Source organism: Caenorhabditis elegans, chromosome V, assembly GCF_000002985.6.
Source record: "Caenorhabditis elegans chromosome V".
Classification (NCBI taxonomy): domain Eukaryota; kingdom Metazoa; phylum Nematoda; class Chromadorea; order Rhabditida; family Rhabditidae; genus Caenorhabditis; species Caenorhabditis elegans.
The window spans coordinates 12,679,581-12,695,477 of NC_003283.11; the positions used below are offsets into that span (position 1 = coordinate 12,679,581).

A 15,897-nucleotide genomic window follows, 5' to 3' on the forward strand; every position below is an offset into this window, starting at 1 on the left:
GTCTTTTTTTTGGGTCTGATGAATGGAACATCCGAACGTCTTTAACAAACTGAAGTCATTCGAAATTTGAGTGAATATATTTTAATATATGATCTACGTCACAAAAAGATGATAAATATCTTATTTTTTCATGATTACTTCAAGTTGAAAATATATTTATCATAGAAAATGAAAAATGAGTTTACGAAAAAATTTAAAAATTTAATGACATCTGTGAGGAATGTGGAATTTTAAAATAAAATATGCTGGAAAAGGATTATATTATTGGAAACGCTGGAGTTCCTAAAAATGAAAATTCTTGGAGAATGAGTGTCAAAAACAATAAGTCTACTTTGTTTCTGATCTTCGTTATCCGTTAGTCAGTTCCCATTTCCTTCTTGTTTCTTTTTGCCATTAGTAATTCGTGGACAAGAGCACCCCGCCTTCCTTCCTGCTTTCCTTTTCTTTTTTAAGAGCATCTCCATCAAATCCTAAAATCGCTACTCTGATCGTTGCATTTGATTAAAGAATTTTCTCACTTACCTCAATACAAACATTCGATAGATCTTGATTTCCTTTTTTTCTATCTTTGATTTTTAATTTCAAATCGGAACGTTTTCAATTTCAGAGAAACGAATTTGTGAGAATTTGAAGATTCACTACAGAGCTATCAAAATGACTTCGAATCGTGCCATTTTAAGGGTATGTTTTTATAGTTTATTGAATAATAATTTACATTATGAGGCATTTTATACACTTTTAAGTTTTTGTTGCTTGATTTTTGCAGCTGTTACCTTTTTCTCAAGAAATTGAAAAGTATTTTTAAACATTCAACAAAAATTGTGTTCAGTTCCTACTCTACAATTACGTTTGCCTTTTGCACCGCATAGCATTTTCCATACTCAGTTAGAAACCTACATTTTGTTGTAAATTTATATTTCAAAAATTCATTCTCATTACATGTGAAACGTTTATGATCTTTTTTAGTCATGTAAACACGAAAACTATTAATTTTTAATTTTTAGTTATAAAAACCTTGTGTTTGTGACACAAAATCCCAAATTAAGGAACATGCGGGTAGTAAAAGGTGCGAATGCCCGGGAATTTTTTCCGTTGTCACGCTCCTTGTGCTGACTAGATAAAAAAGGCAAACCATACTTTTTCTCGCGGTGAGACCCATTTGAACATACCCATGCGCATTCAAGGCGACGTTTCAGAAAACTGTGAAATAGCCATAATAGTGCTGACAAACCGTCAGAGTTTCCTTTTTCAAATTGATCTCCAGAAATGGCGCTAAGCTTCCATGTTGATTTTATCCATCTGCATTGTACAGAAAAGCGTGTGACGTAACAATCTTTGATGAAGATTAAAATGTGAGGGGAAACTGACTCAGAGGTCAGAGTTTAAAATGGTCTGCAATCAACTATTCTACGATTCTACATTCTCAGCAAATTCCGTCCGCAGACTACACATGAAGTCTGTGGATTTGGCCCAGACTATTAAATACGTTTTTACATTGTAGAATTATCCCCAATATACCTTTTGATTTGATTTTGATCTTTTGTGCTTTGAACTCATCTCTACCATTATTTGCACACAATCCTTCCTTTTTCTAGACCCTTCTTTTTCTCAATTCATGAAATTTGAGTCCTGACATCCTATTCTTGCACCAGGAAGAAGCCTTTCTTTATTTTGTTTCCAAAAGTTGGCAGCAGGAAGGTGAAAGCTCAAAATGAAGAAAGGATTAACCTCTTCAAATGTCCAAGTGTATCTTAGTGGTAGATCACAAATCCAATACTACCGAAGGTTGTCCTTGGTTTCCTTCCGGATCACGTGTGCATTGACATTCACCATTTTTTGAGGAGAGAATACGGAAGGAAAATGACTTCCTAGCAGAAAATTTGCTCGTTTATTTTTTTTGCCACCGAATTGAAGGAATGTTCTCCTAAAATAGAAGGGAGGGAAAAAGTGGTAACGAGATGAGCAACTGTTAAGCAAAGCGAACAAATTGGAAAGATTATGGACCACAGTGATCATTTTCATGGTCTTTATTCTTTTTGTTGTGTCGGAAGTAAACTATGAAAAGTTCAGTTCAGTCCGAAAAGGTCAGTGGTAAATTTTGGATTTCAAAGTTTTCTACCACATTCTTAAATCAATTTTGGAATGTTTAATAATAGTTCAAAATCAAGACAATTGATATAGTCACTTTTCAAAAAATCAAAGAACTTCGGAACCAATAAGTCTTCTAATGATCGAAAAAGCTTTTTGGTCGTTATAGGTCATTCTTTTTTCTTGTTTTAATTAATTCAACGAATTCAACGAACACCAGAAAACGTTATAGGAAAAAAGAAAACAAAATATAGAATAAATTATGTAAGTAGTTTTTAAGTGAAGTTCTCTTTTAGTAATTCATTTAATTTTTTTTTATTTTAAATAATATTTAATTAATTAAAATTTCCTAATTCTTGAAAAAACGACACATTATTTTCATACAGAACATGTGTTTTTTTTGAACTTTCATCGAAGCTATAAGTCACAAAATATTAATAAAATTAACTCGAGAAGTCTGGTCACCCACTTCAAAATGCCATGGAATCGAAAAGTTTCTCGCTGAAAACTCCGTGAAAAACCTATTTTTATTTTGAATTAGACACTCGACACTTTCCATTTAAATGTTTTTCTAACCTGTCTTAGAGTTGCAGGTGAATATAATATGTTTCTAGTTTTCAATTTTTCATTTCCTTACACGTACACTCACTACCAAAAATTTCACCTGTATCGACGACATGGTGTTGTGTCGCGCGCATTTGTTCCAGATTGCATTGATTCGATTTCCTTTTTTTTGACCGCGTAAATTTAGTTTGAATATTTCTCAAATCTTCAACTGTACTTTTCTCACTTCATTCATTCGTACATGTTTGTATCATTGTGACGTGACAAACGACAAGCAATTAGGTACAACTTTCTCGTTTTTCCTCTTTTTTTTCGTACCAAATCTCATAGATCAAATGAGCATGAAGGCATTTTTTAAAAAGAATATGAGCGTAATTAAGGGATACATCACAACAAGTCGTTTTGAGAAATTGATCAGGAAATTGTGGTGGAAAATGTATTAGGCTCATACCAAAACTCAAAGATTTCCATAAGGTAAAATTTTTTTGTCGAAATGTATAGATGTTGAGGGATGTGCAAAAATAGATTAAAAATCGTCACGAATTTTAATCTCATCTAAATCTTCTGATCCCATGCGTATCAGACATCCATTATTCAGCGGGGGAGCTGATCTTACGAGCATTTAATAAAGACAAAAAAGTTTGAAGTTTGAAGATTATAATGTTTTACTCCAAAATTAGAATAGCTTGGACGCATATACCTTCTTTCTCTCTTTTTTAAAATTTTAATCTCTCCCTACTATAAGCTTAAGAGCTTAGAGGCGCATTCTAGTAAAATGATTTACTGTAGAATATTGAAAGCTTACGAGCCTATCCCAAATTTTCTAATGTTTCTTCCAACTTTCTGAAGTTAATGTGAGATTTGTTCACCTCATAATACATTTTTAACGTTAAAAAACGCGTTGAATGAGCTATAAAAAGACTTAAAAGTTGAGATCTGCACGTAAACTTTCTACAGTAATCTAATATGGTGCATTAGCAATTTCTTAATAAACAAATGAATTATAATTATAAAAATAAACAAGTTTCCTGTGAAACTGGCCCCAAGGGGTAAAAAATACTTCCGTTTCTAAAATTACTGTTTTCTAGTACATCAACTATCACTTAAAAGCAAAACCTAGGTCCTGGCCGGGTTCGAACCGGCGATCTTCTGCGTGTAAAGCAGACGTGATAACCACTACACCACAGGACCGCGTGTCCTGAACATTGCCGGGTAGTGGTTTCCATCGGAAACAGAGAAAAACGGAAAATGTTTATTTTGCAAGTGCCAGTCTAGTGGAAACATAACTTCAGTGTACTCTTATGTTTATAGAATACTTGTAAAAGTCTTCCCCTTTTTTTCAATTTCTTTTTCAATTAAAAAAAAAGTCTTCCAAAAGCTTCCGCTAAAAGATCCCATCGCTTTCAAATCTGTGAAATCTTGCTCATAACAGCATCCCATTTATTCAAAGAGACCGAAAAAAACCAGCAAAACTAATTACGCCGCATTTACATTCAAAGGATCTTATGTGGATTCTTGTGTTCATTTTTTCCGGGACTTGTGTGTTCACATACATCTATTTCTTTTCTTTAAACAAAACCAAGAAAACCAAGTGCTGATTAATTCACTGTGTTATGAAGCATTATTTTAATATGTTTCCGTATCTCTTTTTCCAAGAACTTCTTCGCATTTTCAATTTTTCTAGTTCAATATGTGTGTCCTGATTTCAAGAAGATTTTAACTCCTCAACCATAAATTGGAATAGGTGACATGGGATTCAAGATTTCAAATATATATTGTTTTATGAATTCTGGGAACATTGCAGCAAAAACAAAAAATTGTATAAGGAGACATAGTTATAGGAAAAAGTTTAATTTCCAAGTAGATGTGCGATATGTGGGAGTTTACGAAAATACTAATATCTATTTAGCTTACAATTTATTCCAAAGAGATGCACTCCGAATAGTGTTCGCTTCTTAACGATATGTGATTTTTCATATTTCTGTATAGACATTCAACGGGTGGAGCAATTTATGACATCCATCTTCCCATTCCCTCGCCCGTCAGCATTCGCGCCCATCAAACGCCTTAATAAAAAACTCGAACAACAACGGAAAAAAGAAAGCGTTCCAAAATTGCATCAAACAAAAAAATATGCAAAAGGATTTTTGCAGATATTGGGGAATGTTAGAAAGTAGAATGTTAAAGACGTTTGATAAAGTTTCAAAATGGACTGCAAGTATTAATTTAAAACTTTCTTAATTTTCTCGAATTTTAGCGAATTTAAAATTTACTAATTAACAGCTTTAGAAGCCCACTCGCAAATAAGAAGTTATTCCATTAGATTTAAAGTATCGACTCAAATTCATAAATTCTGATCCCTTTTCCTGAAGATATCCGACACATGTTCCTATGAGTATTCTGTTTTTGTGTATTCCTCAAGAAGGCCCTCAAAAATTCTGAAATTCTGACAATTTATAATCTACTTTTGGTCGTATCGCCCCGCTTTCGTTTTACGACAAGTTGTAAAGCATTTTATTTTAAATTGAGACGCGTTTTTATTGTTCGTTTAGTTTTGAACTTCTGCAATTTACATTTTCAATAACTTCAGTTGAACAAAATACAGACGTTTCAGTTTGTAACTTGCAAAAAAACATAGAATCACTTTTATCTTTTTTCTATATTTGAGGTCTAAAATACGGAGACTGAAAACCGCGATCTATAAAAAGATGAGGCAAAGAAAATGTGGAATTTTAAATCAACCAAGACGCCTTGGAGGTCCATCTCTTCAAATTTCTTAGTCATTGTCTATGGATATTCATTTGACATTAATTTTTTTGGAATTATTTTTTTTTCATTTCCTCACAAGAAGAGTCTCAAAATGCACGAATTCTGGAAGAATTCACTGAAAAATGATTTTTGAATTTAAGAGATTTTGAGAGATTGGAGCTTCTGAAGTTGAGAATTTTTGGTAATTTTTCTAAACTGTACGACAAAATAAAAGATTTAAAGTTCTCATTATCTAAATATCATCATCACGTTGTGCGGTACTCGACATTTATCAAAAAAAAAACTTTAAAAATAAAAAGTTTTTCGAGTGCTAAATTTTGATTTTTGGCAATTATAGATTAATAGAAGTGCATTTAGATCAAATCCCCATTGACGATAATCCATATTTAATTATTAGAATGTCCTGTTATAATCATAAATCATACCATAGTTTCTTCGAATTTTATTTGTTTACGGCACTTTATAATATTCCCAATTGGTTTTGCAGATTTTCACTGAAAATCATACAACCAGAAAACAGGATTTAACTTTTTCTGTAGTACTGACATAAATATTAATATTTTCAAAAAAAGAACAACATGACAATCATAATTGCAAACAACTTGCATTTTGTTCGAAATTTTCCAAAAGTGTTTCTATCATTTTCCTGAAAAATCAAAGAAAAATCGTCCTTTTACATTCTAATTAATGGTAGCTTTCCACCTTTTTTTCTTTTTTGTTTCTGTTTTCCTTTAGTCACTTCTCTCTCGTCTTATTTTATGACGAATGTCTAGGTTTTTCCAGTTTTTCAGCAGGTTCATTTATGTTATTTTTGAAGGCGATATTATTTTCATGCGAGATCTTCGACCATGAGTTAAATTATTCGTATTATGCTCTGTTATTTTTTGTTTTTGTTTTGTAGAAATTCATCGAAGGGTCAACTATTACTGTATAGCGTGTTCCTTTTTTCATGAGAATTGCCGGCAAATTATCCGGCAATTATTTTTATTTTCCGGCAATTTTTGAAACTGTTGTTTTCGTTTCTGTGAGTTGTACCTATAAGTTCAAGAAATTCAAATAGTTGTCATTTTCTAAACTCAATCCCCGTGTTCGTCTGAAAATAAAAAACAATCTGTTGCTTTCTTATTTCGCGAACATAAACGTTTTCTTGTCCGACGTCCAACTTTTGTCCTTCATGTTTTCTATTTTGCTTTCAGGGGTTTAGTGAAGTGACCACTGATTGAATTAATAAAATGAGGAAGTGTAAAAAGATCCCATCTCTAGATTTATCGTATTTATCACATCATTCATGTATCTTTAAAGGTCCTTGGACTTCCTGGGCTTCCTGGACTGGACATTGTAACATCTAAATTTGATACATTTGAATTAAAGCTTATAGGCACCAAAAATTATCAATCTCGTTTTCTTTTCATGAAAAAATTACTACAGCATAATTTTGCAGCACAGCTAACAATCAACAAATTATGATATACAAACTGTATACTAACTTGTAGAAATCTTCCCACATAAAACAATAATGCATTTTCAAAAGTTTTGATGCCTGCAGAATAGAGTTCGCTATTTCTACCTATTGCTCTGATCTCTTCTTATCACGTCTTTATTATGATTTTAAGTGTTCTGTCTGGCGTTCCAACGACAGAGCCCTTAAATTTATTTATCTTAAGAATTATATTCTTTTTTAGATATTTCTAGAAAACTCTATTTTTTTTGTTGATATCCTGAACGCGAGTTCAACAATTGGAAATATATTTTGTTGTACTTGATCTTGAACTGACTTGTAAATTACTATATTTCTAAAGATGTAATTTTTTAAACCATCAAAACAAATGCTTTGAAAGTCTAAGTAGTGTACTAAAGAATGAATCTGAGCAAAAACAATATGCGAGTTCTTTTTCTTCTGCGTTGCAGATTTTTTTTTCGAATTGAAAATTCTTCACACGCAGCGAGAGAGAAAGTTACGTCATCGTAAATACGGAAATCCAATTGAAAATCTTCTGTGAACACTATTTTTCTTCATTTTCCTTAATTTTATTCAGTTGGTCATAAACCTTACCTACCATAACCTTTTTATGATGCTCTTTTTCTTCGGATCGTGAATTTCTGAAAAGTGGTAGCTAAAGTGGTATGTCGTTTTATAGGTTTAGTTTAAGGGTGAACACAACCCATAACAACACTCAAACCACCTGGCTTTTTGAAAAACGGAAAAGCCGGATGGGAGAAGAAGTTTTGGAATTTTTTGCATTCTCCTCGATTTTCGCTATTTTGAGTTATTTTCATGTCCATTTTATTTTTTGATCATTCTTGGAATTATTATGGTTGAATTCTTCACAAAATAGAACCTTTTTCTCAAACATCACGTTTATTAGGTATCCTTAAATCAAAGGTGTGGGGCTATTTTGGTTCGGCCAATGAATTTTCGGCAACTCCGGAAATTATCTATCTAGCTCTAAATTATCTGAAAAGCTCACAAACCTATTTGATAGCTAGGTAAAAGCTCTCAACTTCAAAGGTAGATTTTAATTTAATTTTTTTTTAATGCAGTCTAGGTAATGCGCTAAAATCAAAAATATACCCTACCCTAGATCTAATTAACCTTTTAGTACTTTCACGTTCTAATTTATATTCCTAATTGTAAGTAAAACATTATATTACTTAAAACACCCACAAATTATAAATTGTCAAGTTTTTAGTCTTGTATTGGCAGACGGAAACGTTTTTAAACCTGTCTTTCACTGCAAACTAAACTTTTCAAAACTTTTATCCGACACTCGCAGTCTTTTTTTTCTAGATGAGCTTTTTCACTCAGTGTTTACGGTTTATACGCCTTGTTCTCTCAAGGATAAATACACACAGCTAAACCACAATTTTGCGTAGAGAGCGGAGCACATGTGAATCTAAACGAAGAGGCACAAAAATGTGAAAAGGAACAGAGATTCTTTTTTTTGTTTTCACTTTGAACACGCTGCAATTTTTGTGTCAATTCATTTCAGTCATCTACAATTTGTATTCTTTCTTCCCAGGATTGGGATTTGCTTCCGATAGTTTTCTTACTTCTGCGAAATTTCAGCAAATATTCTTAATTTTTGACGTAATAAATCAGAAAATCTAGATTTCAGGACACAATGCATTTCTTATTCTCTAATACATAATGTTTTATCACCTGAAACACCCACAGCATTGTCAATGTGTTCTGAATAGGATTTGTTGTGAATGTGAACTTCATTTGACTCACAAATTGGAACATTTCAGAAATCTTGTGATATGAGTCAAAATATTAACCATTTTCTGACATGCCTGAAATTAGAGAATTCTGAATTCGACTGTTATTGTGACTTCTGAAAATTGCTTACTTTATAACTTTCAGGAGTCAAACCGTGGGGCTTTCATATGAGGTCTGAATACTGATTTTTTTTGGTCTGAATATAATTATTGTTTTGAAAAATGAAAAAATGATATGTACAATGTTTCTTGTTGGAAACTCAAACTCACTTCAATACAAGAATCATGTTTTTTGTTACGATCATTACATTTTCGAATTTAAGATAGGAGTTTTCAATGTTCAAAAATGAAAATCTAGTAATTTCAAATTTAAGGTAGACTTTCAAGTTGGTGATTTTCAGTAGTCTTACACCTAAATATATTCATTGTATCAAATGCCCTCCTCTTTAAAAAAAATATGATAAGTTGTTCTTCAATCGTACATTTCTTACGTATGTATTCTGTTGCACTAGATTCCAATTTTAGATAAGTAAATATATTTGGAAAATGCGGAAAAGTTTTGTCGTAAAGTCACGTCTCTTATGTGACGTGTTCCACCCATCATTGTTCCAGAAGTATGCACACATTGCAACCTCTTCTTCTTCTCTTGTGCTCTCAATTCAATTAGATCATGTTTGATTGGAAGAGCCCACCCATTTGTTTTCCTTGCTTTTCTACTTCTTGAACACCAGGATTGAGAATGGAATATTTTAACCTCACAATTAGTTCGATTTTAAAAATAGATATTTTTAATAACAAAGAAAGTTTTGAAAAATTCAAAAACAAATCCGGTCTTGAAAAATTCAAATTTCAGATCTGAAGTATTAAATATTGTTTTTTTTAAATATTCATTCACTTCTTTCTTTTTCAAGACTACTTCCTGATTCAATTATTCTATTTGAAAAAGTCTGGCTTCTTCATGAAATTCGCATAATTAGTAAAAAATAAGTGCAAAGACTTAGTGGACAGAAAATAAAAACTATTTATCCACGTTTTTTGCATTCTTAGACTGGAGTGAATCTTCTATGGGCCCGTTCATTTTCTTGTTTTGACCCATTTTTCTCGTTCTCGTCCTCTCACGGAAGATTGTCGTGGAGACCTTCTATAAAAAATGGCAACCAATTTTTTGTGTTTTTTTGGTTCTGCCTAGTTCTTTTATATCTCAAGAATGCTCCATAAAAATACTTTGTAGTTCTTCCAGATTTTAGATAATTTCAGACAAATTTCCTCCGAAACTTTCTCAAAGCAAAACTTCCTCATAGAATGAACTTATTGAAACTGTCTAGAACTTACTGAGAATTCCCATAATCCCTCAATGAGAACAAACATGCTCCTCAAATTTCCATCTGAAATGTTGGATCCCACGCAATAAATATTCAAAAACTATATCGGCAAAGTTCACGAACAGTGTGCATTTGTGCATTCATAAGTGCATTTTGGTGGTGCAAAAAAGTGTTTGTTTTTGTCAATAAAGTTTGTTTTTGTAACTAAAGTGTATTTGCATTCCAAGCACTCAATGGTTTTCTCTTGCGTAATAGTACTCACTTCTCATCTTTTTCTACTTAATCAAAGAAAGACCGAACAATCATTTTACATTCAAAGATCATTTTTTCTTGTTCTCGGTTTGTGGATTTTTGATGATTGTTACGTGGATAATTACCCAAATCTAGGAAAAACTGGAAATATATTCATTTCAACTGACCATATCTATCACATTGTGACACTTTTCCCGATGCATCTTCTATTTTTAGGGTAGTTACAGAATCTAGGTTTAGAAGTTGACTAGTCTCATTCTTCCTAGACAAATTCAATACAGTCTATACAAATATATTTTTTTAACTGCCCATAAGTTATCAGCCGAAATAAAATTGGAACCCCCCCCCCCCTTAAGAGTTCTGCAGATAGAATCCCAACTTTAATAATTTATTGTTGACTCTGAAGCTGATTTTTGATAAATTACTTGTCCTATAGCACTCATTAGGGTTTGAAAGTACAATTAGCCTTAATAAATAATATATCATACCGCGGAAGTGTTTTTCATGAATTGTCTTCTGATCGTATTATTTGCTTACACGACAGGAGCAACAAATAGTTGTCGTCGCAGTGCCCTTTCTTCCCATTGGAGTGTAAGATTTTCTCACCTTTTTTGTAAAACAGATTTTATAGTTGATAAAAATTGTGTTATTATAAGCTGAATATTCTTATTTACATTTGTTAGCATAAATTCATAATTTTTATAATTTTCAGAGTGGCATGTCATTGGACGATGAGTTCAATAAATGTCAAGAAATCGAGTTTACACACGCACAGTTCCTATTTCGATCGTACCTTTTTCCATTTGTCTATTTATTTGGAATCATATCAAACTCCATTAACATATGTGTCTTCTCACAGAAATCTGTAAGTTTCAATTTAATAAGATTAAATATGAAATTTTTTTTTTTATAACTTTCAGATGCGGAATCATACAGTTAATTGGTTTTTCCTAGCACTTTCCTTCTCCGACCTTTTGACACTTGTCGCATCAATCTTCGTGTTCTCAGTTCCAGTTTATGCTGAAAACTCCCACAATCCAGAGTACATCGACTTATCTGTTCAATTGATTGTATGGTTCTACCCACTTGCACAAATTGGACTGACAATGTCTGTTTATGTTACAATTCTTGTTTCAGTACATAGATATCTTGGAGTTTGTCACCCTTTTTTGGTAAGTTCCAAAAAAACAAAGTTGTAAAACAAGTATATATTTGCAGATCCGTCGAATCTCCAATTCAAATGCAGTGAAAGCAGTTATAGTGGCTGCAATTGTTTTTGCATTTGTATTCAATGCGAGTAGATGGTTTGAACTTCATGCTCAGCCATGTTCATTTGGAACTGAAGGACAGACGTACGTGATAATGATTTCTAAGATTTGTCTTCATATTATTTAATTTTCCAGAAACTCGTCTGTTGTTTATCCAACATCTCTGATGATGAATCGTATGTATACTCTTATTTTCCGAAATGCAGCTTATACAATTGTCATGTTCTTCCTACCATTTGCTATTTTAACTTATGTTAATCTTCGAATAATTGCAACACTCAAACAGTCATATAAGTAAGTTACAATTTTTCACAGTTTCAAAACTGATATACCAAATAATCAAAGTTTATCAAATCAAGTAACTGTTCCATGTGGAGTCAGAAAGTCCCATTTCGCTTTGATCTACGAAAAATGCGGGGGGAAGAGACGCAGATATCTCAACTGATTTCGCATGGTTAAGTGTGCTGACGTCACAATTTTTCTGGGAAAAAATTCCCGCATTTTTTGTAGATCAAACCGCGATGAGACTTTCTGACATCGCGTGCTGTTCGCTGAATTAATTTGAAATAATTTTCAGAATGAGAAAAGCGATGACAACATCTCGATCAAAAAGAAGTGATTCTACAGTACCCACTGACACAATCGTTACAAAAATTGATGGATATTCGGCAGTTGTTCCAGTTGAAAACGGAGAAAAAGGAAATGGAATTCTCATGGGTGGAGCTAACAATGGAAGTGTGAAAAATGACAAAAAAGAAAATGGAGTGACTGTAATGCTTGTGGCAATCACAACCGAATTTTTACTCTTCAACCTGATTGCATTTGCCACAAATATTATTGAATTATCAAGTATCAGATTTTTCGCTGATCTAGAAACTCTATTGGTGGAGGTTAGTTACTGGATATAATTTCGAACAACTGTAAAAAATCAAAAAAAATCTTGATGTTTTCAGCTATCAACATTTCTGGTGAACGTCAACGGGGCGTCGACAATTATAATTTATTTAATTTTTGGAAGCAAGTATCGCAATGTGTTCATTCGACTTTTTCGAAAAAATTTGGGGCACAATTTTTGTGGTAAATCCCCAAAACGTCCGATTGGGTATTCTCAAGCTCATTTCGAGACAACTCAACTTCTGGATAATTCCAGATTTGATTTAAATAGAAGCAAGGTGAGAATTCTGAAAATATGCTAACTTTACAATAATATTTTCAATGTTCCAGCAAGCGAGCGTTATTCGAAAATCCGATCTTTCACCTTCCACTCGATCATCTTCCTCGAGAAGACCAACGAATTCATGAAAGTTCGAAACATTCTTAAATATTTGTGCTCTCTAAACCTTTCAAATTACGGGTATTCTCTATCGGGTTAATATATTTTTCAAGTAAACCTTCCCTTCTCTTTGAACTAATTAACATAAAGTTTTCAACATATATTTATGATTGAAAAAAATTGAAATAAACATATGACATTATAGTTATATTTCCATCGCTCTTTGAATCTTGGTGGCTTGGTTTTGAGCTCGGATTCTGAAAAATGTTATTAGATTCATGATTAAAACTGAAACAAAAAACCTTTTCGCATTGATCCCGATTCCAACTCCTCGGTTTTTGAAGCTTCTCCACGCTGTTTGACGCTGTTCGAAGGTCCTGAAAATAAACAAACTTGTAAACTTAACAAAAACCATGTTCAAAATTACCATTTCTTTCCGCTATCCAGCTCATCCAGGGGAGCAAGACTCGAATCGTTCGAGAACTTCTCGCAGAGGAATGCGTATCTGGAAATCGTTCATATAATTAAAGCCATGTACTACTTTAAACATACGAGCCAGGTGAATTGGTGGCCAGGAAGAGTTCCTTCTTGTTTTTCGACCATTCGATGTCGAACTGGTACGTGGCCATGAGAGTTCCCAACGCTTTCTCAAGATATCTGAACTCGTCCTCCTCGATTGCAACACGATCTCTTCGAACTATTGTAATGACATCTGGACGGAATCCTTTGGAATCATCACCGGTCAGGTAGCAGCAGCCAACATCCATAAGTTGGAAGGGGAGACGGTTGAGAATCGGAGCTTCAAGATATTGATAGATTCTATCAAAATCCAAGATTTCGTTCTTGAAGTTGTTCCTGAAATTTAAAAAAAATCCAAAATTTTACATCACTCTTCGAAAAACTCCAAATGAAAGTTACTGTAGTTTGTTTTTTTTTTCAAAAATTTTTATGTTTCAGAATTCCTTGAATTTTCCAAATGTTTAAAATTAACCAAGATCTCTTGCAAGAAGATTTTCGAATTTCCATAAGCTCCCAGTAACTTTTTTCGGTTTTTCAGTAAATTCCAAAAGTTTCTCAAAGTTTTTAGAACTTGTCAGTTTTTCAGACGTTGTTCGAATTTTTACAGAACTTTTCAGAAGCTTTCTGGCCGATTCCCTACTATCACCAATCAAATATTCCTCTAAAAGACAAAAATCAATTTTTCCCGAAGCTACAGTAGTCCTACAGTACTACTTCTACAGTCTACCCCGACCATATCCACCTTATAAGATCAAACCAGCATTCTTTAATAAGACAAAAACTCATTTTTACAAAACTACAGTAATCCTACAGTACTTCTGTCAACGAAAACATGTCGTGTTATCGACTTTTTTGTTTAGGCTTTAAAAAAATTTTTAAGATTTTTTTTAAATTTTTCCGCCCAAATATTTCAAGGTCACAATTGTTTTTTTAATGCTTTATTATAATTTTTAAAAATACTCACCTTCTATTAATATAAATGTGAGCAAGCTTCAAGAAGACTTCTCCGGTGACATAACTATCGAATCCAGCATTATGGTACACGTTCTCTGATTCATCTTCGAGTGGGTTCATCCATGGCTCAATAAACCCACGAAGCTCGGGCGGAACAGTTTTATCGGACTTATCGGAACCGAAATAATCACCGAGATTCTCCAAAGAATCACCGACTCCAGGCAATTCGAAACGAAGAGCTTGAGCAAGAAGCTTCGTGTCCATAATTCTCGGAAACAGTGCATTGAATTTATCTTTGAACATCTGATAATTTGCAGGAAGATGCGAGAAGAAATAATGATACATATACATGGCATCAAGAAGACTGTTGTGGCCAACGACGAGTTTTCCAGTCATATGAACAACTTGCAAGATTGCTGAAACTCCTTTAACTGATTCTGAACAGCGAGCTCTAGCTCTTTCCAGATTGTCCTTTTCCTTGAGGTAATCGTCGGAGATATTTTTCACATGCAAATTTTGTTGTTTTTCGTCACAAGTGAACAGAAATTGCGGGAACGCTTTCGTTAGCTCGTAGATTATCATGTACTTCTCGACACTGCTCAAGTTCCGTGGCATTCGAAGCGAAACAGACGAATTTGGTTTCATTTTCAGTGGAATCTTTTGCATTGGCTCATCGGTACGGTGTGTAATATGATAAGAAGTGGATTGATAGCATTTCTCGTGAACCATGACTTTGAGAAGTTCGATTTGAGATTTGACTTCTCTGCTGAGATAGCTGAAAAATGGATAAATTTATGAAATATACTGAAGAAAATAATCGCCACCTTGCGGCAGTTCCAGCTAAAAGTGCACGTTCGAACTTCTTAAACTCTTTCCTAGTGCAGAACTCCACGCCGTCCATGAAGACTTGATTGAGATTAAACTTGTTCTTGACCAGGAAGCGCATCGACGGCAACGAGATGCTTGTATCATTATCACCAAACCGTTGAAACAGCGGAACTGAGTAAGTGTCGGCTTTGTATCTGTAATAATAAAATTTAATACATTTTTGTCCTTATTCATTATTTATATGAGTTAATAAAAAATAAAAATTTGGAATCTAGCAGAAAATCTTTAATTTCTAATTATTTGTAATCTCAATTATCTCAAGACAGGGGAAACATATCTGAATGACAGCAACTCTCTCCTTCTGAAACTTTAAAACAATTTTACTCACGCTCGATTTGACTTCTGCTTGAATAAGGTCAGTCCTAGCTGGCATGGACGATACTTGATGACATTGTCACGAAGAATTTGATAGCGACTTTCAACAGTGTCATGAAGAGAAATGGCCGACACATCGAGACCGAGAAATTCGAAGTCGATGGCGACAAAATCACAGTAGAGAAGTCCTTTGCGCAAAGTACCTGCAGCATCCAGGAAGTTTGAGTCGGTGACGATAACCATCCTGCAAAATAAAATAATTAAAAATGACAACGACGTCGATAAAGCGATGAGAAGAGAAATAGATTCGCAAGGTAGATTCAAAAATTGTAAAACTTGCGTTAGGGTTAGGTAAGCAAAATGATTTTCAAAAATCATATATCGATTGATAGAAAATAATATTTCAAAATTTTGTGAGATGGTGCAAAAATAGGGTAATTAAATATGCTGACACGTCTTTTCTGAA

The 15,897-nt window shown here is 33.3% G+C and overlaps 2 protein-coding genes and 2 non-coding genes across 5 annotated transcripts; 2 read left to right on the forward strand and 2 right to left on the reverse strand.

The window, feature by feature from the left end:
* Positions 1–526: 526 nt before the first annotated feature.
* frpr-15 (G-protein coupled receptors family 1 profile domain-containing protein) lies at positions 527–12,959 on the forward strand (the record flags this gene model as incomplete). Of its 2 annotated transcripts, NM_001373132.3 has the most annotated exons (8): positions 527–681; positions 10,927–11,079; positions 11,135–11,386; positions 11,433–11,566; positions 11,618–11,776; positions 12,060–12,372; positions 12,436–12,654; positions 12,707–12,959. In NM_001373132.3, the coding sequence occupies 8 exons, from the start codon at positions 655–657 to the stop codon at positions 12,782–12,784; spliced, it is 1,335 nt and encodes a 444-aa protein (NP_001360519.1). In that variant the 3' UTR covers positions 12,785–12,959. The 2 variants fall into 2 exon arrangements, with proteins under 2 accessions (NP_001360519.1, NP_506168.2); NM_073767.3 differs by lacking the exon at positions 527–681 and having other exon boundaries at positions 10,933–11,079.
* K10C8.5 lies at positions 3,763–3,844 on the forward strand. The gene has a single exon (NR_069794.1). It is a non-coding gene; the product is annotated as an Unclassified non-coding RNA K10C8.5 (non-coding RNA).
* On the reverse strand, positions 3,771–3,843 carry K10C8.t1. Its single transcript has one exon. It is a non-coding gene; the product is annotated as a tRNA-Val (tRNA).
* Positions 12,906–15,675, reverse strand: parn-1 (3'-5' exoribonuclease parn-1). Its single transcript, NM_073768.4, has 7 exons — positions 15,445–15,675; positions 15,053–15,250; positions 14,239–15,003; positions 13,308–13,610; positions 13,183–13,260; positions 13,058–13,132; positions 12,906–13,012 (listed from the first exon to the last, which is right to left on the reverse strand). The coding sequence occupies exons 1-7, from the start codon at positions 15,672–15,674 to the stop codon at positions 12,961–12,963; spliced, it is 1,701 nt and encodes a 566-aa protein (NP_506169.2). The 5' UTR covers position 15,675; the 3' UTR covers positions 12,906–12,960.
* Between the last annotated feature and the right edge of the window lie 222 nt (positions 15,676–15,897).